The sequence below is a fragment of the Pimephales promelas genome, chromosome 3, assembly GCF_988280905.1.
Source record: "Pimephales promelas chromosome 3, fPimPro1.hap1.1, whole genome shotgun sequence".
Classification (NCBI taxonomy): domain Eukaryota; kingdom Metazoa; phylum Chordata; class Actinopteri; order Cypriniformes; family Leuciscidae; genus Pimephales; species Pimephales promelas.
In genome coordinates this window covers 20804551-20828027 of record NC_142771.1, presented here as the reverse complement: position 1 = coordinate 20828027, position 23477 = coordinate 20804551, and the positions used below count along the sequence as shown (strand labels likewise).

The window sequence follows — 23477 nt, the reverse complement described above, 5'->3', positions numbered from 1 at the left end:
AAAGTAGGAACAGTGTCACTGAAGTAAACAACAGGCAGATTTATTCACACAATTATTTATTGTAAATATTTGAAAACCCACAAGTGCAACAATCCCATGGTTTTGAACAGAGAGCATTGCATTGAAAGTTACATATGCATAAGAGCTAAAACATTAGACAGACAAAAAGACTTTGTCTCTACATGATTGTTAGTTGGGAAGAATTTCATACAGTCCTTGTAACGGAGTAAGGAGGAACTATTTAGTCTGGTTTGGAACAAACCTAGTTATGCCATATCATTACAGAAAATAAAAAGTTTTTTTTTTCCTGTGCATAATCTTTATAAAGGCCATGCGTAGTATGAAAAAAAGAAAAGAAATACATCTTAAAATAAAAACCAGATATTGCATAAAATAATCCCTTGTTCTATGCATGTTTCAAGCAATGCCAAAAACAACATAGAAAAGGTTAATAAATTAATAAACACAGCTGTGATGTGCTAAGAGCAAAATGACCTTTACATTTGAGAAATGGCTTTATTTCAATGCTTCTCCCTAAAGGACGAATGTCAAAATGATAGAGTTCAAATATGGTTTGTTCACTAGCTAGACACAATCTTATATTGTCCAGTAAGATATATACATATATAAACAAGAGTTCATTCACCTATCTGCTGTCTCTTTTCAATCTAAGTCACACCAATTACACTGACCTGAGGAAAACATCAGTGTGCATCAATAAAAACCTCCTGTCGGATCAGATGAGGACGCGATTACAGCTCCTGCCATACTGTAGATGTTCTGTTCCAGTACACGGCTGATGAGGCGAGTTCCTATAACACTTGGTTTGGGAAAGGCAGTTTTTATACAAAATGTAGCTAACTATTTCTAGGAGTCTTCGGTCCTAAATTAAATAAGGATGGAATGAGGGATAATGTGTTTCGTAGTTTTTTGAGAGGGCCTTGGGTTGCTGTAACATACTGGTTGCACTGATCACCGTTGCTTGAGGAGAGCTTTGTACATGGCGAAGCCAAGAACGGCAAACACGGTGGCACCGACACTCGCCCTCAGCCAAAATGTAGAGTTTTTCAGGTCAGCTTGGGTCATGTGTCTGTAGAAAAGCAAAAGTAAGAGAAACAACAGGATTGTTAAGACAGTCTTCATACTGTTAAAAAAAAAACAAAAGTGTGTCTGTAGGAAATAACAGTTAACATTTCCAAACATTCCTTTTCCCAATATTTGTAATAATCCAGTGAGACAACAGCCGGTATGATCCACACGGAGATCTGATCTCACCATTATCTCCATCTGGGATTACGTGAAGAAACTGAGACCTACTAAATCCAGATGAACTGCAGCAACGTCTCCAAGATGCTTGAAGAAACCTTTCTACAAAGCTACAGTGAAACATTTTAGACACTTGTGTAAAACTGCTTTAACCCTAAAACCGTTTTCTGGACAAATGTGGGCAAAATAGTTTTGATTTATTTTAAAAAAATACTTCCCTTGATCTGAGCGGTACAAGACTTGACTACTTTTCCTACAGTAAGTTTGCCTCCTGAACACACAATTTTTTTGACTCAATTCTACAAAGTGGGTGAAAAAAAAACCTCCTTATTCTTGTATTTGGGTCAAAAATGGGCACCCATAGAAATGAATGGGAAAAACTGTAATTTAGAGCATTCTAAAACAAGCCAAAATAAGACACCAGGTGACAGTCACATCATCTTTAGGTTTTAGCTCTTAGAACTTATTGGAATGATATTTTAATGTAGTTTAAAAAATTTTTTTAAAAATAAAGCTACATAGTAATTAATTTACATATAAATAATTAAAAAAAAGGTACTTTTTGAAGTAAATAAATTAAAAAATTCACCCAAAATAAAAAAAAACATAAATGGAGACCACCCTTTGCGTTTAAAACAGTTGTCCAAGGTAAAGTTGCACATAGTTTTTCAGGTAGATTTGCAGGACGGTCTCTTCAAGCGTCTTGGAGACATTGCCACAGTTCTTCTGGATTTAGTCTGTCTCAGTTTTTTTCTCCATGTAATCCCAGACAGACTCAATGATGGTGAGATCAGTGTGGATATCCATGTAGACCATACCGTCTGTTGTCAGACTCCTTGTGATTCAAAAATCTCACTGGATTGTTGCAATTAATGACAAAAGGAATATTTCATGAAAATTCCCAGTGATAGACAATTATTTGATCTTTGGTATTTTTGTATTCCATTTATAGGCATTTGAGCATACAGTAGGATTTATACTTAATAAAACATAATTTTGTTATGCTTTTGGACATCATGATAATATACAAAGACAGTGGAGCTGCTGAAAATGGAAAATAAGCAACATGGGAAAGCAGGAATCAGTCAGCTAATGTTTTCATGGGCAAAAAGCCACAAATGTTTCAAGAACACTGTTCAGATGGTAAAAACAGGGTGAAAGAGAGAAACAATACTGGAACAAGAGGTTTCTTGTGAGGTTAAACTCACCCAACACACATCCAGAAGGTTTAAACAACTCAACACAACCAATCCAAATTCCAGGTTCAGACACAAAACTTATCATAGCAATGTTTGAGTGAGTGAAACCTATGAAAAATATTATGTAGCTAAAGGGGGGAAAGCCCATCAAAGCAACAAAGGTGATATAGCATTCACAAAGCAACAAATAATACAGAGTAATTCGCAGAACTCCATCCAGACATCTGCAGATACCTTAACAAATAAGTAAAAGTGAAGAAGAAATTAATTTTATTTAACCACCTGACTGTAAACAGGTCAAGAAGATTTCTTTAAGCTTAAAATCCAATTTAAAAATCCCATTGTGGCACTGGCACCTTGTACCCCAGGAAGGGGGGTCTTTACCTGTTACAAACGGGCAGAAACGGGTCGACAGACGACTCCATGTAGACGGAGTCCTCTACAAAGCTGACTGCATGAACCTGATGGGTGAGGCCGGACTCCTCGTCAGCCAACAGAAACGTGCCCACCTCTTGTATAAAAGATCTCAACCTTATACACACATGCACACAGCATGGCAGTTCAACAACTGCACAACTGATAGGACCACCCCAACATACCCCACTGCTCACCACATGCTGTAAACAGACAAACTCTTGCAAACCACTATACTGATATTACTGAGAAATAGCAGCTTTGTCACTAAAAACTAACATAGAGAATTCTGAATGCTTTTATCCATTTTAACAAATGATTTGTATTTTTAAGCTTGGCAATGAATGCCACTTTAAAGTAATTATATATATATATATATATATATATATATATATATATATATATACACTACCGGTCAAAAGTTTTAGATCAGTAAGATCTCTAAGAAGTCTCTTCTGCTCACCAAGGCTGCTTTATTTGATGAAAAAAAAAATGACAAACAGTAATATTGTGAAATATTATGACAATTTGAAATGACTGTTTTCTATTTTAAAATGTAATTTGAAAGCTGAATTTTCAACATCATTACTGTTGCTGATTACACATCATTTTCAGTGTCACATGATTCTTCAGAAATAATTCTAATTTGCTGATTTCATGCTCAAAAAACATAAATTATTATTTTCAAATGTTAAAAACAGTTGTGTACATTTTTCCCCCCAAAATTCTATGATGAATAGAAAGTTCAAAAGAACAGCATTTATTTAAAATATAATCTTTTCTAACATTATAAATGTCTTTACTGTAACTTTTGATCAATTTAACTCCTTGATGAATAAAAGTATTTTCTAATTACTTTCCCCCAAAAAATAAAAAATGTAATTCTTACTGACCCCAAACTTTTGAATGGGAGTGATTAATGTTACAAAGGCTTTCCATTTCAGATCAATTCTGTTCTTTTGAACTTTCTATTCATCAAAAAACCCTGAAATAAAAATGTAAAAAACTGTTTTCAAAATGGATAATAATCCTAAATGTTTCTTGAGCATCATACTATAATAATTAATTTCTGTAGGATTATGCGACACTGAAGACTGTAGTAATAAATGCTGTAAATTAAGCTTTGAGCACAGGAATAAATTACACTTCTCTATATATTCACATAGAAAACTGCTGTTTTAAATTGTAATAATATTTCACAATATTACTGTTTTTTTTTTTTTATCAAATAATTGCAGCCTTGGTGAGCAGAAGAGACTTCTTTCAAAAACAAAAAAAAAAAATCATATACATAGCGCTCAAATCATAAATAAGCCAAAGAGGTTTTGGGAAGTTTTCAGGTCTTAACAGCAAAAGGTGTTACTACTAAGTACTAAAGACGTTTCCCTGAAGGGGTTGAATAATTTTGAGAAAGCAGAAGTCATTAAAAGTTGCATTTTTAGTTGAATTTGTGGAAACCACTTGAAACATTTGTTGTGTTGACAGCTGAAAGCTGTCTGTAAATTTTGCCAATGAACCTGAATAAAAAAAAAAAAAGAGGATTTTTTTTTTTTTTTTTAAATGTACTTGTGCCATCCACTGAGCACTGCGGTATGGACAACCAATAAATGACCTGAATGAAACCTGAATTTGAAGACCATACACATCTTAAACATCTGACTGGCTATAAAACACTGACTAAACAACAGACAAGAAAAAAGATACTATCCGTCAAAGCACCAAACAATAATGGCAAGAGAGCCATGTGTTTTAAATTAAACAATACATTAGCAGCAACGGGTAAGACATGTTAGCCATTCAAATACGGACACAATGCAACACAAACTAAGCCCCTTAGAGGTCAAATCACGGCATATGAACAGTTAGTCCTGAGGAAGCTTTCTTAATTAGTGCTGAGAAACATGACATGGTTAGACTCCATTAGGGACTGCTAACATGATGTTAAGAGATGCAAAACAAATACGAAAAGGGCCAGCCAAACAAATGAAAAGGAACACCTATGGAGGGACAGAACAAAACAAATTCACAAGATTACATTTAATAGACAGAAGGACTTTGATATATGATTTCCGTGCACCATGAACATGACATTAAAAACCATAGATGTGTATGCTTAGAAGAAAATTATATTAAATACAACTGTTTTTTAGTCATGCACTAACTTTAGACAAATAATGACTTATTCTTTACTTTGTGAAGGAAATAGTACAACTCACACCCATGCATTTCACCTGGAGTTACATTTTATACGCAGTAAGAAAGATCAGAAGATCTACCAAATCTAAGAGACCAACTGCTCAGTATGAATTAACTAATTGCAACCAAAAATGAAAGGCTTATATGAACCTTGCGGCCATATTTGACCATAAAGCAAGGATGAGTGAATTAGTGCAGATTTACAGCTTGCATATCCACCTCAACTGACCAGATAAAAGGGTTTAACATCATCACAACACCAGGACAAATGCAAATCTGTCTCTTTCTGTCCAAAATCCAAAGGATGCCTTTATAAACATGTGTTTAATGTTTATGGCATGTTTGAGAACAACCGAATCCATTTTCAAGAATTATAAAAGGCTGCATGACATTTTAACTAGAAAGTAGAAAAAAAAAAAAAAAAGTAAAAAGCTAAAAAGTAGCAATGTCTTTAAAAAAAAAAAGATTTAGTGAACAAGTTTTGCATTTAAAAAAAAGATTCCCATCTCTAGTTTTACATTAGTATTAATCTCAAGTATACAAGCCATATTCAGTCTGCACTTTACGATATGGTTGATGCATCAGAGGCTAAAGCAGAAGCGAAAGTGCGATATCATGCCTTACTGATACTTATAGAAAATGCTATACTCAAATACAATGTTAATCAATAGAAGCTGCTATAAATGTTGTTTAGGCCTTGTGTGAATGAAATTATGCGTTATTCTGACCAACCAGTCAACATTAGTTATGATAAATTTAGTGACAAACTTTAAAATAACACAGCCTTCAACATTTTAACGTATAGCCAGAAAATTTCCCAACATCCCTCCGTGGATATGCAATGTAAAGCTGCCAGGCCAACAGCAAATAAAGGAGTGTTAAGAAGCCGAGGTTAGAGAGATCGCCCTGCAAAGAGAGAGAGTGGTGGGGTATATAGAGCTGTACTCAGAGACCTGTTCAGAACAGCACTGTAGATTTTGGCCTTTACAGAGCGCACCAGCTCAGAGTTCAGGAGGTTGTGACTGATGCAAAAGGTACACCTGTTGCAGCTGCACATGCAGCGTAACTTGGCGTGGCTGCAGAAACACACACACACACAGACAGGAAGAATCAGCATCACATGACAAAGTTCCAAGAGAGCTGGATCCTCCACTTGGGCTTGGACATGAAGTAGTGCAGAGAGGTAAGCAGAGTAAAAAAAAAAATCTATTCATTTGCTGGGAGAAGAATTGTGGTGGAAAAAGGCAATCTATTGACAAGTTACACAAAAGGAAAAAAACAGGAAAAGAAAGAGCACGCTGGGAAGGCTTGAAACATCATACTCCAAACATATAAAAGGAAAGATGTATAAACTTGGCAAAACAAGCTCAAGCAAAAAGCTTGAATAGGGCTGCACTATTAAGTGAAATAAAACTGAAATTGTGATATGACAATGCAATTATCAAATCACATAGGCTGTGATCTAATTCTATAAATATTTGTACTACACGTCTCAGAGGAAAGCACTATTTTTGCCAAACTGTGCAGCCCTACCAAAAAAGAAAAAAAAAAATTAAATGAAGACAGTTTAAAAAAATTAAATGTATACTTTGAATTACATATGTCTACCTAAAGTTCTTTCCTAAGAATTGCTTACCAAAAATCACTTGCTATTGTATACCATGAGTCGGTGTTCACACACAGCCTTAAACACACCATCAACTTTTTACTACCATAAAAACAAATATTTTTTTGTTTTCAAATCAGTTATTTAAAACAAAGTTCTTGTACACAGCCTTAGGAAAGAACATAACTATCATCACCACCAGCCACTACAGAACCGTTTTCCCTGATATTATGCACTTCAGTAAAAGACCAGGAACAAATGATACTTGAATGTCTCCGAAATCACACCAATGACACAGCTTTCCAAGAAACTGCTAATATGACACCTACCTAACAGCTTTAAAAGCACAAGGAGACGATAACTAGATAGACAAACATAAAAGAGGCGAGCAGGGAGAGCCAATCACAATCTAACAGGAGTAAGAGACAGTGGGGCAGATTGGTCGGGTTAAAGAAGGGGCTACAGTATATATACTCACGGATACATGGCCATAGTGGTGAGTTTGGTGTAGATGTCTTTGCTGGGTGCTTCGGCTGTGTTGCAGGTGAACAGCTGTGGCGGATGAAGCTTGTGTTTCCGGCAAAAATCCAACGGGGACATGCTGTAGTACTGACGTGCTTCATGCAGGTCTGACTTGGCAGCAATAATCACACAGGGTGTCTTGCTGTCCATATAGTGTTTCTGTGAAAAGACATCACAATGTTAAAAAAAATCTTTAACCAGTATAACAACATATATTTGGAGTTATTTTTGTGTTTTTGTTGAGCTTAAAAAAGGATGCCAACAAAAGCATAATTATTTTCCCAAATCTCATCCTGAAGCTACACATCTACACACCGATGTCATTCCAGAAACCGACCAATACATTGTTGACCCTGTCTGTCGAGCTTTAATTTAAAGGGTTAGTTCACCCAAAAATGAAAATTCTGTCGGCAATGATGTCTTTACTAACTTTTCTGGGCCAGCACAAATCAATTACTTTGCAGGCTATGGAGGAATGATGGAGGAGAGCTCTCAGATTAATTCAATAATATCTTAATTCGTGTTCCAAAGATGAACAAAAGTCTTACAGGGTTGGAACAACTTTAGGGTGAGTAATTACTGACAGCATTGTCAATTTTGGGTGAACTATCCTTTTATACTAATTCACAATAAAATTGACAAGAGGAATAAAAAGTTTCACAATCAAAACTTGGAGGGTTTTATTGTAGAATCAATGGGAAGGTTTTGCTAAGTAATTTTTTTGGATCCACTAGACGACACTGAAATATAAGCTGTTATTTTAAATCCATACATATACATTACCATTCAAAAGTTTGTGGTCAGTACAATGGTTTTTAATTAATACTTTATTCAGCAAGGATACATGTACTTGAAAGTGACGGTAAAGACATTTATATTGTTATAAAAGATTCTATTTCAAATAAATGCAGTTTTAAATGTTCTATTCATCAAAGACGACTGTTTTGGATTTGGTTCAACGAACGAAATGCACGAAGTGACTTGAAAAAAAATGTGTTCATTTTGATGAATGAGTTCGAACAGGAGAGTCACGAACGTGCATCACAGAACAAAGCAAGGCAAGCATTTGTGCTTATAAAACTGAAACTTTTTTATCTATTATTGAAATGAGCGATCGTTTTGCTAGATAAGACCCATATTCTTCGTCTGGTGTCATTTAAAGCTGCACTGAAACTGTCTTTTGGACCCTGAACCGAATTTCTTTTCGACTGAAGAAAGAAAGACATGGGGATCTTATTAGATGACACGGGGGTGAGTAAATTATCAGCAAAAGTTTTTTTTTTTTTAAAGTGGACAACTCCTTTAATAATAATAAGCAAAAATCATTATATTAGATGCGATGAAGACTGAAATAACAGCTGCTAAAAATACAGCTTTGACATCGCCGGAATAAATAACTTTAAAAATAACAAACCGTTATTTCACATTCTAATATTTCAAACTAGTACTGTTTTATAGTATTTTGATCAAATAATTGCAGTCTTGGTGAGCATAAGACTTTACAAAATCATAAACAAAAATTGTACAGACCCCAAACTTTTGAAATGTAGTGTTGATGATGTCAATTACATTTATGTACGTTCTTACTAAAGTGACTTTCAGTAAAGTACATAAGCCATGTCACATAAACAAGTAGGCAAGTGTATTTGCTACATGCTAAGCTAGCCCTCTCCAAGCTTATATGAACCCAAGAAAACCACAATAACGACATTCAAACTTTAAAATGAATTTGACACTAATTCAATACATAGCTTTATTGCTACAGCACAGATACAATCTACAGCTGGGTTACACGTTTACAAAAAAAAGCAACATAACCAGAAACCTAATTTACTGAAACCACCATATCAAATTGAATGAAGTCTTGACAATAAACATTTTAAAAATATACTGACCTTGTAGACTTTAGTGCAGTACTCAAATGAGCATGGGTTGCTGATGTCATACACCAGACAAACAACATCACAAGCCACATCAGCCTCAGAAAGGAACTCAAAGTCTGGCAGCACCTCATGCAGCTGAGAGAGAAAGAACCACTAATCAGCACTGGCCAGACACGGGGACTACCATATTAGTGTAAAGAGCAAAAGAACCCTGACTTACGAGCAGATATTTCTCTTGTCCATAAACGTAAGTTGTGCTAATGGCATAGTAAGACTTGTGGTCTTCTCTTATCTTCTTCTGACGCTGCAATATGAAAAGGGAGAAAGTCAAAATCAAAGTCTACGTGCTAGACGCTCATGTGAGGTAACTGTACTCACCGCAAGATTCCTGCCCAGGAAAGCCTGCAGAAAGCCACTTTTACCGCTGCCCCGGGCACCGAGGACATTGCAGCGGAAAACACTGCGCTGGGTCTGTTTCTTTTGCAGATCGATGCACTTATTTCTGGTGACTGCACAAGGAAATACACAATATTAGTTTAGAAATCAGCTTTACAGATAAATGAACGAATGAAGATACATGCTAAAACACACTTACTTGTTATAGCGGCTGCCTGTGACTCCTGTTCTTGGATAATAGAGTAACCAAGATAACCCAGGTACTCCAAACATCGCTGCACATCTAGGTATGTTGTAAGTCTGAGATGGAGAAATTATGTTCAACATTTAAATGAGGATGATCTAAAGGTGTATTGTTTCCATCTTTAAATCCTGTGGGATTGCACTCACGTCCACTGGGAAAGATAGCCTTGGTAAGTGATCCAGCCCTGCTCATTGGTGCAAACAGTGTAGTTGACATCAGGACCCCAGGGCATGTAGGGAAAGACCTTGAACAAATCCTTCAGCTCATCAGGAGACAGGGCACAGTCTCGATCCTGACACAAACATTTAGAGTGCGGAAAAATGGAGATTTATTTAATAAGGCATTCTTAGTGTTAACCAATCATTTTTATATACATTTTTCTACATAAAATAAGGGCCATATGGGCATCTTTAACTTTTGCATCACATCTCACTACTCTTTCAGCATCTTGAGCCAACTGTAAAATACTGTAAATACTGTATTAATATACTGTAAAATACCAGCTGTAAAATACACCTTTGTTTTATACAATTGAACAAAAGGCCAGGCCATTAATCATAGAAGGTTCAATCATCTTTATTCAAACTCAAGTTACAAACATAGCTGTCCTTATCAAATGCAGCTATTTGGGAAACTTTTTCCAATTTTGCTGTGCTCACCTTGTCATGCTTGTCAAAAACGCTCTGGAGGAAGAGGTAGGCATTGTGGTTCAGCTCTGTGGTGCAGTCTGGGGGTATTTTTATCCTAGAAAAACAACTGCCCTCATTAGAAAACATTTCTTTGATTATTTAAAAAACAGGGCAGTGCAACAGATCTGCAAAAAATGTGATCCAATCAGAGATTATGCACTGTTTAATGTGGTGGTGATTCATTTAAAGTTGAAGTTATATATGATTAATTTAAAGTTGAAATACTGGATTTGGGGTGGGACTCACAGTGGAAACAGGTATTCTTGTGTCAGCTCCAGATCATCATCATAACCAAACCTCCTGAGCACGGTCCATGTGGTTTCATGCCTTCCCCGCTGAATGAAGAGTGTGTGAAGGAACAGGAAACCTAGAAAACAGACAACACACATCAGACACAAACAGAACCTGATGAATGGACGAATAACAAAATTTCATATAACATCTATATATATTAACACTATTATAATCAAAATTATTATTTATATACGATTTGTATTCATACACTTAAAATATATAATAAAATAATCTTTTTTTTTTTTTTTACAAAATGATATCTATGGGATGCCAAATATCACTGTGATATAAAAAGCTGGTGGCATTTGCCCTCCTACTCAGCTCACCCTTCCGTGTGAGGCCGTTGTCTTTTACCCCATCTGACATATTTTTCCGCACAACATTCTTCACGTCCTCCAGGGCTTGAGGTGCCAGGGGAATGTTAAAACAAGTTCTCTGCAAAGCAGGACCACCAATCATCATCAATGTAGCTTAAGAAAATATGACAATTTTCTTTCCCTCCCATTAAGGTGCAGTTTGTGCAGCTGTGTGCATAATCAACCTCTCCTGTCACTTATAAAAATGCCACAGCAAGTTGAGCACAAAGTGCTGAAGAAACCTGCTCTTACCTGGAAGAAATTAAGCTCATTATCATTCAGAATGCCATCATTGTCAAGGTCTGATATTTTGAAAATGCGAGTAAGTGCCTTGATGCAAGATGGCTTCATCTGGAGAATAAACAGAAATAAACTCATTACTACACAGCATTACAGATCGTTAGAATTTTTAGATGTAGGGATCCAACCCACTCATGTGCTTCTTTGCAATAGAAATTCACATCCAACAGAAGTAATATGACAAGCTAAATCTCTTACCTCTTTCTCTTCTGGAGAGTACAGAGGTCCTGTTGGGTGTAGAACGGCCTTCTGGGCGTAGTAGAACAACTCTGAGATATTCTTTAGGTTTTTGGCTGAACACTAAGAAAGAGTTATACAATTAAACCATGATGGGCTTTCCTGATGTACAGTATGTCTTTTTCAAGTATTTTTATTTCTATATAACTTTTTTTTAGTTAAGGATCTGGAAGAATATGGCTTTATAGAGTGCCAAAGTGATGACGTCACTTTGTAGGACAACTCGGAAGTTAGCGCCGCAAGGGTTCCCTTGATCGAAAAGCTATGCATTTTCACCATAGACCTTTGGAAAAATAAAAAATCCCAAAAAATAAAATCTGTGTTCAACAAAGAGTTGTGACCCTTACATGTTTTGTCTATCAAGATAATCTTTACAAGTTAATCCAAAATGTATATATTTTGAAGCCTATATAAAGTAAACTATATAAAGTAAAAAAACCACAAGCAGGTTATATAACTGGTCTGTTTTATGTCATAGATCAAAACGTGAAAATAAATATATAAACGTGACCTTATTTCAGGTTTAGCAAAAAAAAAAATCTTGATTTAGCAAAAAATCCATTCAAAAATCCCATAGACTTTAGAGAGAGGGAGCCAGGAGTGCTAAAATGCTAACTCACTTCCACGTTTTGGCCAACAAAGTGACGTGATAACTTCATTGAATGATTCAAGTCATTTTTTTTTACATTTGGGTATAAAGTAGGGCTGTCAAAAGATGAATCGCGATTAATTGCATCCAAAATAAAAGTTTGTGTTTACATAATATATGTGGGTGCACTGTGTATAATTATTTTGTATATATAAATACACACATACACATGCATGTATATTTAAGAAAATAATATTATTTATATATAAAATATTTATATTTACATATCATATAAATTATATATAAATTTATATACAGTATATACATGAAAATATTTCTTAAATATATACAAGCATGTGTGTGTATTTATATATATAAAATAATTATACACAGTGCACCTACATATATTATGTAAACACAAACTTTTATTTTGGATGCGATTAATCGTTTGACAGCCCTAGAATAAAGTGTTTTAATTCCACAATATATGGTGTAAAAACATCTGAGTGCTGCCCTCTTCAGGTTGAATGGTGGCTACTGCAGTTTAATTTTTTCTATTGAAGTTGTGGTGCCCTGTGATGCAAGCAGGCACCAGCTAACCACGCCCTTGCCTACAGAGAGACCCGTCTCAGGTGCACAGTGCATTTGAATTTTACTTAACACATTTTAATATGGGAGAGACAATGACTTATCTTTTTTTAGATCAAGCAATAACTAGCAGGCACCCTGCAGTATGTGTGAGAGCTCTGTCTCTCCTTTTAGACTAAAACCATGAATGAGTGACAGACACATGACCCAAAGAATGTCGTCACTTTCCTCCATGGCTCTACAGCCCCTCTGCACACACACTCCATCTCATCTCACAGAGGCATGTACAGAACATCATCACATACGTTCAGACCAAAATCACACTTTTCAGACTGGGAGCATCTCTCACCTCCACACAGGTCTCAATGTCAGAGTACTGGTTCATGATGGGCAGGATGGTCTCCATGCTGCTGTGCTCCACTAGGTCAGATTTATTCCCCACCAGGATCAATGGTACTCTGTGACAAGAAACTCTGATTAAAATGTTTTACAGCTTCAGACAAAATCTTTGAATTTAAATTTATGTGAGGCATTGTGGCATCAAACAGAATTCCAAACACGCAGCAATTGTTACATGGAATATAATTTTTTCATTGCCAATCAGCAGGAGGACTATCGTCATGGGGAAGACGGAGTAAATAAGTCATAAAATTAATAAATTTATAAAAACTATATAAAGCTGTGAGTACATGGAAACTTAGTTACTGTTTAATCATATTTGCTGTACTGACAATAACAGCCTGTTAAATAAATATTGACACGCATTTATTTCCAGATGTTTATATAATATTTGCATAATTATATTTTGCAAATATAATCATCCAAAAAAATACAGTGCATCTCATTTTTCCTGTACATGACATCTCAATACAGATTATATATTATAATTATTTAAAAGCCACATCTTTCTGTTGCAGAAGAATACAGACTATTATCAAAAGCAAATTCAAGAGGCCCGAGGCCTCCAAGAACCTGGCAGGAAGCCACACACCTGCTGTCCTTATCTGTCCTCTCATTGATGAGGGGAATCCAATGACTTGTCACCTACAGGGAAGCCAATATTAAGAGACACAACAGAACCTTTCAGACTATCAGAAGTTAAATAGCAAGAAATGTATTTAATTTGGAAACTACAGAAAGAAAGAAAAATTACTATAGCATACATGGAAACAAAACATACCTTTTCGATAGATTTCTTGTTGTTTACTGAATATACGATGCATATAACATTGGCCTGTGACGAAGAGAGAAAATGCTAGGGAGGTGAAAAAACAATACAATCAAACTAAATTGTGTTATCAAAAAGACTAAAATAAGCCACACCTTTGTTATTTCTTGGTAAAGGTGCTCATCTGACTGTTCTGCTTCTGTGGGATAAAAAATAAATATGAGAGCACACAAAACACAAGAGGTAATAACAGTGACGCTGGCTATATGAATCTCATCATACAGAGATATGTGATCATGCATCCTTACCTGAATAGTCCACTATATGAGTGGGCACTCTCTCAGGTGTAACATCAGCAGGAATAGTGATCTCTTCGGCTCTGGGAGGAACCTTCAATGAGATGCACAATACAAGTGAGAAACACCAAACTAATGCAATGCATTTAGGCAAGTATAAAATTGGCTTAATAAAATGAACTTAGTTTAATGAGTACCTCATCGGGGAACTCCTCACTGACAAGTGACATGATCAGGGAGGTCTTCCCCACTTTGGCTGTGAAGAAAAGAATTTCCAAAGTGACCGTTGAGTTCTAGATCTATTCACAGCACTAAATGATTTCCGGAAATATGCCTGTCACGATTTGTTGACAATGTTAAAGCCGAATTGTACTATTTGCACTTTTATGGCCTCAAATTGCAAGACTACTTTCAAAAAATCCATTTCATACCACAGGACCATTTTAAATGTACTAGCAAACAACCAAAAAGGGGATTGAAAGAAGGGGATAAACATCAATAAATTGTAACCTACAATCCTAATGTTGAAAAAAGAGTCCTGATCAGTGGTATTTTAGTATCATTGAGAAACATATTTTATTAACATTTTGTACTGATATTTCTAAAAATACAAATGAACTTATCCTGTGATCAGTTATGTTCTCAAAGTGTTGGTGTCACTATCTGAATATTGTAAGATGCTAAAATATCAATTTTGAAGGTGTCTGAACACTGAAGCTTGATGTTCTGGCATCGGTGAGCTGTACGTTTACATAGACACGTACTATTTTGGCTGACCCATCTGAAGTTTGGCAGCTCCTACAGCAAATGCCTGACACTTGCTCGTGAAACTACTATAAATAACCCTGATAAACAAGGGTGAATCTAACTAAAATTTTCAACAAATCATTAATGATGGACTAGTGTCATTCTTCATGTCAGGGTTTGCTGGTCTGGTCAATTATGATGATTAAAAAACTGCAGTTTTCCCAGTAATTGTACTTCCAATGGACATGCACATATATTTATATAACGTGTTGGAAGATTATGTAGACAACGTTTAAGAACATACACAGAGCGTAGTAACTTCACTTGTCAATATATATTGTCCCAAATGGTTGAATAGAATTGTTTGTGAATTTCTGTATAAAATACAGAATGAAAGGGTTTATTCTGCAAATAATAGTGAACAGCTGCCCATGTTGACAAACTAACGTTAAAGAGATGTGCGAATCACTTCAGCAACTGCAGACAGATAAACAATAAACCAGGAAAACATGGAATTGATTCACTTACGTTCTCCGACTAGTAATATCCTCACGTCCTTTCTCATCGTTGCAACTTTAATGTGATCAAAATAAATATTAAACAAGTCCTTTGTCGTGGATCATTGATCCTGCTGCTATATGTAATAAGGCGGGCCTGTGTAGGGCAAACCGGACGGATCCACCGGACGGATTCTGTCTGCCTCGGTCTAAAACTTCTGTTCACAACAGTTTAACACACACAGGCGAGATTCGTGCCATTGAGAAAAAAGGGTTTCCACGGGTATGAAGGCACTGCTTGCTTTCTTCAGATTCACTTGATGACATTTCTGGGTTCACATTTCAAGCTCACGCCAGAGGCGGCTGACCTCCAATAAAAACCGGTAACTACGGAACACAATTGCAGACAAACGCGAATCTCCTTGCGCTGACATTTTCTGATTACAACATTCGTGGTTAAAACGTTATACCGTCTCCTGTAGGACTGGAGAGGAAACGCGTGTCACATTTTTTTTTTTACCTGTGTTCTTCTTATTATAATAGGGAAGAATATGTTTTAGTAAAATGTTGTTTTTAGTATTATTACTATGGGTAATGATTTAGCTAATATATTATAGGGTACAGTTAGTTTTGAGCTAAAGTATTGTTTTAGGAATTTAGTCAGGCAGATAGATCGCTGTTATTGTTTGCAAGGACTGAATGCTGCTACTGTAACAAATCTAATTTCCTGAGAAGGATTAATAAAGTATCTTAGTACTTCACAATAAATAATAGACACATTATACATAATATTTTAAATATAATATATAAATTGATTAATACATTCCCTTATGCAGCAAAAATAGATTTCTCAATATATTATGTGACAATATATTCTCCATAGTCTCCATATATTGTGAAATATACATAGTAATATATATCATATGATATATTATATAATAATATCTATGTAAGTTATATATTGCAATATATGGGACAATACTGAAATTATTGCAGTTTTCATATTATATTACATATATATATATATATGAATGAATATATAGTAGTAGGTTGTCCATCCATATATTGTTATATATTTTCAAATGTATGAGGAAGTTTCTGATACATTGAAATATATTTTCTAATGTATTGCAATATAAATTGTAGTATATTGCAATATATTTGTGTTTCATAAGGGTTCAATACATATTACTATCAACATACTGCTAATTTTGTTAGTCTATGAAACAAAAAAATCAATGATGATAGAAAATTTCAGATAGAAGATTTTAATATAAACAAAATTGAAGAATTGTGAACATCAACATAATTCTGCTTTGTTCAGTCGCCCATATGATTATTATAAATCAGAAAACAAAAAGTGTCCAAATGTCAGTTAAATGAAACCTGTGTTCTACAATGATCATTTTCCTCACACACTCCATGTCACTTGCAATCTCCATTTCTGTACAGCCATAATTCCTTATTTTTAGCCTCTATTTTGTGTCTCAGCTCCTGCGTGTGGACTCACTGTCACATGTGCGTCTAATTCAGTTCTCTCACATAAGCCTAAAATGAGATTCACTTCTTGGTCAAGGCTCAGAATGTCTCCTTGTTTTGAGTCAAGATCTTATCCATCTTCATATAATTTCTGCTCCTCAGAGAGCTCAACCAGGTGGTTCATCCACATCTGACCTACAGCAATCTTCTCAGATTGGTTTCACATCCCAAAATGGACCACGTGGGAATATTTTTTAACTGCTTGTTAGAAACAATGCCCAAAAGTGACATTCTTCTAAGGTTCCCGTTGAGTTCATCATTTCTGGGACTCAAATATTACCCATTGTTTCACCCAGAATATCTGGTTTCATTTTAAGATTTAGTGACAGAGTCCATGTGTCCAGCTTCTCTGAGCTTATTATCCAATCCAGCCATTGTGTTCACCTCCGTCTACGAATATTGGCTTCGGCTGAAAAGAGATAGAGTATTATTTTTTTTTATATTTGTTATATTTAATTAACACACTTGATAGAGAGTAACGTAATCTTACTGGTGTAATCTTGTGGCATCATAGGTTTTGAGATGACAGTTTTCAAGGCCTCCACCCACTCTCTTTGATCTCGCTCTTGCTCACACATGAAGACGAACTGCCGATCCGGCGTCTCCACGATTACCCCACACTTCCATTTGTTGCCTCTTGTCCCTTTAGGGACACACTCTCTCACTGAATATCCATGATCCTCTGAGCCAATAAAAACAACTCCAAGCTCAATGGCATCCTTTAGGATAAAAAGAAAATTAACAACATTACATTACTTTAAACTGATTACACTTACCATATGTTTCAAGTTTAGATTTTTGCTGAACTGAAACACAGCCTACACTTACTTAGTAGGAAAGGAAAAAAAACAATGCAATTCATACCAGTTGTGTTTTAAAATAGAGTAGTTTCCTGTCCAGGGAATCCAAGATAAACCATCTTTTCTTGAATGGCTCTCGCTGCTGTTCAACCATAAACAAAGAGTCAGTGCTGTTTGTTTTAGGATCAAATCACTTTTAAATTCATTTCAAAGGTGCTCAACATAAGTGGTAGGAATATTTTTTTCCCTACAAGCTTTATACTTTCCTGAGACAGCAGGTCAATATAACACAATTCAAAAACATAGTTACAGAATATGCAGAACTATGCAGATGTGGAAATATACAGATATGTACACAGTGACCTAACGTAGTGCTGTTTTAGTTTTTGTGAGTGTGTAAAGCGGTGTTTAAGGAGTGTTTTACAAAAATAGCATGATATATCATTAAGGGTTACCAAAAATGACGAAAATACACAGACGAGAATACTTTCTCTGAGCAGGAAAAAAACCCCCATCAAAATAACTACTGTGTTACTTCTCTTCTGTGTCAGATTTCCTATGCTATTTGCGTAGTAAACACAGTACAGTGCTTCCGATTCTACGCCAGAATGCCAGCTAATTATTGGCCAACGCTGTTTACGTGAGCGCCACAACACATGCATGTGATGCTGATGCAGGAGCCGGTGTTCTGATGTAGTGTGACTGTTTACTATGCAAATAGCGTGAGAGAGCTGACACAACGAAGAAAATAAATTGTTGAATAGTTTTTTTTGCGCACAAAAAGTATTCTCGTCACTTCATAATATTACATTTGAACCACTGTAGTCACCTGGACTATTTTAACAGTATGTTTACCATCTACCTGGGCCTTGAAGACTTTGCTGTATATTAAGAGACCCGAAAGCGCTCGGGTTTTATCAAAAATATCTTTATTTGCGTTCCAAAGATGAACGAAGGTCTTAAGGATTTGGAATGACATTAGGGTGAGTTAATGAAGACAGAATTTTCATTTTTGGGTGAACTATCCTTTTAAATGTTTGTGCGATTTAAACTACAAATACCTTGCTTGCTACACCAAAAAAATCTAGATTTTTAAATATACATATAATGAAAATAGAGAGAACATTTTGTGGACAAAAAAAGAAAGGAAAACTTACCAGAGGGCCAGTCTTCTCCATGTAACCCTCTTTCAGGTAGTTTCTGGTTATCCATGGAATTAGCTTAAGACAAAAAAAATGTAATTAAGTAAGTAAGTAAAATATAATCAAAAATGTAAAATAAAGATAATGATAAAGAAATTATAAACCCTAAACACATGGGGGGTGCTGGTCAACACATTTTTTTTTAACAAATGTTTCACAGTGCTTTTACTAGTTTTTTGAGACACATTGGACACATTATCGGCGACGAACGTCGTCATGGAGTGTTTTGGGTCTTAGATCATCAGACACCTTCACCCAGGCGAGCCAGCTGGGGGTGATCAGTCCCTGGCTTGTGTCCGAATGGCTTGCTACACCATCATTTTGTACCCACCACTTTTGGAAATATTGAGGCACGGATGTCAAATATCTCCAGTTAACTAGCAGAGCATTCATTTAGTTTGCTCTTAAATAAGAGATCTAGCACAAAATGTTTTGTTTTTGAACTCAAGCTGAGCGCTCGTGTCCACTACTATCAGTGTCATGGATACAGTGTTCTCTGTGGCTCGCGCATAGTCTTCACTCGGACACGCTCTTCAATCTATCGCCGTCACGGAGAGACTATATTCATTCCAGTGAAATTACAAATGAAATTTAAGTGAAATTACTCGCTTGGCAAGAGATCTACCACTAGACCATCGAAGAACTCAAACAAAATTTTTAAAAACAATGTATTTATATACGTGTTAAACAGAGAGGCTGCACAGTTTGACAAGTTTGTACCCAGCACTTTTGAAAATGCACTTCCGAATACATCTCTGTCTCCAGCACATTTCAAACCAAAATAAAGCCCGTGATGTCTCCTACATTCCTCAACCAGCTCGTTGGGATTGGGGTTCTTGAGCCCCTGCCCCTTTAATAGTGCAAGCAAAAGTGCCCTTCTCTGTCGAACACAATTTTTCCAGAGGGGGGCCCAGCTCCCCACTCCCCTGCGGAACTCTATTTCGCCTCTGCGCCTTATTCACCAATAAGTCACAAAATGAAAACTAGAGTTGAACATGTAGTACAAATATCATGGATGTTTATATACAGTGATTTTCTGTGATGATGCACCAATCACAGAACAATATAGCATTCTGTTTGTTAACCAAATAAAATAAATGTGTTTTTTGTTTAGAGATCCAGAAACTCAAAAAAAAAAAAAATCAATATCCGGTCAACATTGTTGTGGTGTAGGGCGTTTATCTGATGATCATTCTTGTTGTGAAATTGGAGAAAAGGCAGGCCTTTAGCTGTTGCTGGTTTTAGGAAGTAAAATCAGTCGGAAAAGGGGAAACTTACAGAACTTCCTTTTTATGTGGTAATGTAAGCTACAACAAAAGAAGGCTCAATGTGTTTTTGAGAAATTCAAAAACTTTGTAAAGCAAATTAAAAGCGCTAAGGAGACATGTGGTATGTGGTAAGTCAAAAGCAAGTATACAAAAAGTACTTACATCTCTATCACTAGCTGTAGGAAAGGCTGTTTTCAAGTAGACGTAGCGAATAGCTCTAATGGCATTAAACCAATTGACAATCTCCTAAAATGGAGAAATTACAGAGCAGATACTCTTTAGTGAACAAGCTGCCTTTGAAACTCATTAAGTTCAATTCAAACTCATTAAATATGAGGTGCACTACAGCTGCACATTTTTTTTGGAACAAAGCAGGAAAAAAGGCTGAAAAAATAGATTTACCTGACCATTTTTATTGTAAACAAAAAGGTTTCGGGTGTGATCATCCACACAGTAGGTGATCTGGAGGCCGTGAGCATGTCCTATCTTCTCAGGCTGGAAGGTTGCATTCAGGTCCTTCACAGAAATAGTAGCCTTTGGCCCCTTAGATTCCTGACAAGCACAGATACTATTTAATGAATTGTGCACCTAATATTCATTTGATTCTATACACTGTTCAACCAAAGGCAAATATTTTAAAACAGAGCTAGTATTGTGTTAAAAGGATATTGGATGATGTATGCATAGCTTTGATTGTCTTAAAAGTCATATTCTGTAGTTATTCTCAATATGTGCTTAGTGTTTCACTAAAAAAATATAATTTCTAAATGGTGCACAAACTTCATTGCTCAATGAAACGTTTTTTTTTTTCTTACATCCTCCTTGTAGTATTTGAGGGTAAAATCGCTCACTGAAAGAACAAACTTCCTCTCAAGAAACTGTCCATTATCCTTTCCTTTCTTCCACAGCATGCCCTCATAGACACCTAGAGCCAGGCAAAACAATTTTGTTGACAGATTAATATTAGCAGATAAAACAGACTTAGAAGTAAAGCTGAATGCATTAAGTATAATATCAGTTATTAATCTATCATTTTTATTATTCAAGTGTGGGCCATTTGGAATGATTCACCCGCTGCTCAGTCGATCTGAGCTGATTTTCTTCAATAATACACTTTTTTACACTATAATGATTTAAACTTTAAAAGAAAACTTCTAGGAGCTGAAATGGATTACCTTTTGTGTATGGTCTTACTGTATTTTTCTCTGTAAACTCCATTCTTTCGTATTTGGCTCGAATCCATTGTTCTCTAAGGACCCTATACAGTGCACATATATAATGCATTTTGTTGAACTACATGATGGAGTCAATTGATGCATAAATGTCATAAATTACAGTTTATAGTACACTTACAAGACTAAATTAGATTGAACTTGTATGATATGAACATATATTCAACTAATACATGCACAATGAAGCATTAAGAATCGAGAACACAACTGACCACACTTCTCAAAGGAATGGACTTCAATACCCTTTTAGTGGAAATAGTAGTTCCTGTTACTGTGACACCCAGTTACACAGCGTTTTTTCTTGCCACTAAGATGTTCGCTTGATCAGCCCTTTTTTTTTTTTTTTTACTTCCCAAATCAGAGATCTGTTTCATTATGAAATAAATTGAGTGTTCCAGCTGTAAATGAATGTGTTTAGTTTGACTTTTCAGTCAGTAGAAGAGCCAGGACTACTCACTCGCAATCATCTGTGTGGGGTTGATAATAAAAGACAGGGACAAATTTCTCATAGAGGTTTTTGGCAGGAAGGTTTCCATTGGCCTTCATGAACTTCTCATCCGAAAATGCATTGAAAGGAAACAAAATGGTGTAGGGTTCACATTCAAGACTTAATGGAACCACTAGATGCTGAAATGTAAAACAGTGACTATGCAAAAAGTGACAAGTAATAATCAATATCTTATCATTAAAAACATTTAGTTCACAAGCTCCCTTTTACCTGCACAAGCTCATCATCCCAGAAGTCTAAGCGTATGGACTTGATACGACTTATTGTAGGAAGATTGCGATGAGTTCCAGAACAGTTTAGACACACAAATATTCCCAGAGTACATGAAGCCCAGTCTGGATCTTCAAGTGGTAACAGAGAGTAAGTTAGTGAGTCTAACAATTGATAAATAAAGTTCACACATTAATGGAAAACCATTTAAAAATTGTGATTTTTCATTAAAGGCACTGAAAAATACATATTTTTATACTAAATATCTTTTCTTAATTACGCAATCACAAATGACTACTTATGGAAAAGTCACAAAAAGGCATGTACATTTTTGAGTAAAGGCGTGTGGGAACACCTGACAAAAATTCTGTAAAAAATAAATAAATAATAATATATTCTAAATAAGAATAATATACATTTATACATTAATATAAAATAATAATATACATTTTGTGTGTGTATATAAACATACATACATATATATATACATATACATAGGCTATACATATATATATATATATATATATATATATATATATACACACACACGTACATATTTAATAAAAATACAACAGATTCTAAATGGTACTGGTTTCGAAAAAAATGGCAGTTTGTTTATAGAAGCTTTAACGTTAGTTAACTTACACTGATCAAACTATGACAATAAGCTGTTTACTCATGGCTATACCATGACTTTACAATGAATACAGAATTATAACTTATAACTAGGAACAGTGTGTCAAAATATCGTGCCAGATAACTTTATAATTTTACTTCCATTCCCGGTAAAAGTACTCAAATAACTACAGGCTGTGAGTGAATGGTGTGTTGAGCTGTTCCTGTGCTACTCACCTGCAGCTCCACAGTCAGCACAGCGGCTATTCTCTGGTAGCTTTACCAACTCTAGAAGTGTCTTCTTGTTCTTTTCCCGATTTGCCATAGGCAAAATGCTTTGAAACACATACAGGTTGTAGTTTCAACTCTCTATCTGTCTCTTTACGCGTTGGTTATCCAGGAGGGTGCGGTTTCGCGGTATATTTCAGTCACCTAAAACTGTTCTGTAAGTTTCCCCTGCACACCGGTCGCGTCAGATCCGAAACTCATAATGCGCTTCAACGCGACAAAACGCTGCGGTCTCAGCAGCTGGACCCGAGGTCTTCCGTAAGCATAGGCTACATTAGACCCCACTTCAAGTTCACTTCCTGGAGAAAACAAACTCGGCGCTACACCT

At 35.7% G+C, this 23477-nt stretch overlaps 2 protein-coding genes across 4 annotated transcripts; both read right to left on the bottom strand.

Annotated features, from left to right (window-relative positions):
• Nucleotides 1-24: 24 nt before the first annotated feature.
• On the bottom strand, nt 25-15892 carry rhot1a (ras homolog family member T1a). Of its 3 annotated transcripts, XM_039687174.2 has the most exons (21): nt 15519-15892; nt 14441-14499; nt 14256-14337; nt 14103-14146; nt 13960-14013; nt 13771-13823; nt 13129-13237; nt 11564-11665; nt 11318-11416; nt 11036-11144; nt 10662-10782; nt 10386-10470; nt 9873-10018; nt 9682-9782; nt 9465-9595; nt 9307-9390; nt 9099-9221; nt 7160-7362; nt 6029-6151; nt 2850-2996; nt 25-1090 (listed from the first exon to the last, which is right to left on the bottom strand). In XM_039687174.2, exons 1-21 carry the CDS (start codon nt 15553-15555, stop codon nt 973-975), a joined length of 2130 nt encoding a protein of 709 aa, XP_039543108.2. In that variant the 5' UTR covers nt 15556-15892; the 3' UTR covers nt 25-972. The 3 variants fall into 3 exon arrangements, with proteins under 3 accessions (XP_039543108.2, XP_039542970.2, XP_039542972.2); XM_039687036.2 differs by lacking the exon at nt 2850-2996 and having other exon boundaries at nt 15519-15890; XM_039687038.2 differs by lacking the exons at nt 2850-2996; nt 6029-6151 and having other exon boundaries at nt 15519-15888.
• An 847-nt stretch (nt 15893-16739) lies between these two features.
• adap2 (ArfGAP with dual PH domains 2) lies at nt 16740-23456 on the bottom strand. Its single transcript, XM_039686544.2, has 11 exons — nt 23099-23456; nt 22247-22377; nt 21986-22077; nt 21472-21554; nt 21112-21221; nt 20699-20848; nt 20459-20542; nt 18984-19046; nt 17891-17968; nt 17517-17745; nt 16740-17435 (listed from the first exon to the last, which is right to left on the bottom strand). Exons 1-11 carry the CDS (start codon nt 23184-23186, stop codon nt 17407-17409), a joined length of 1137 nt encoding a protein of 378 aa, XP_039542478.1. The 5' UTR covers nt 23187-23456; the 3' UTR covers nt 16740-17406.
• Between the last annotated feature and the right edge of the window lie 21 nt (nt 23457-23477).

Bases quoted from the DNA above. Each gene is read 5' to 3' on its own strand.
- rhot1a (XM_039687174.2), bottom strand. From the start codon at position 15,555: ATGAGAAAGGACGTGAGGATATTACTAGTCGGAGAAC. The intron at 14,500-15,518 runs GTAAGTGAATCA...TTTTCTTCACAG, and splicing joins GATATTACTAGTCGGAGAAC to CCAAAGTGGGGAAGACCTCC. The intron at 14,014-14,102 runs GTGTGGCTTATT...TCTTCGTCACAG, and splicing joins TTTACCAAGAAATAACAAAG to GCCAATGTTATATGCATCGT.
- adap2 (XM_039686544.2), bottom strand. From the start codon at position 23,186: ATGGCAAATCGGGAAAAGAACAAGAAGACACTTCTAGAGTTGGTAAAG. The intron at 20,849-21,111 runs GTAAGAAAAAAA...TGTGCTTGTCAG, and splicing joins TCAAATACTACAAGGAGGAT to GAATCTAAGGGGCCAAAGGC. The intron at 19,047-20,458 runs GTAAGTACTTTT...TTTTGTCTTAAG, and splicing joins CTACAGCTAGTGATAGAGAT to CTAATTCCATGGATAACCAG.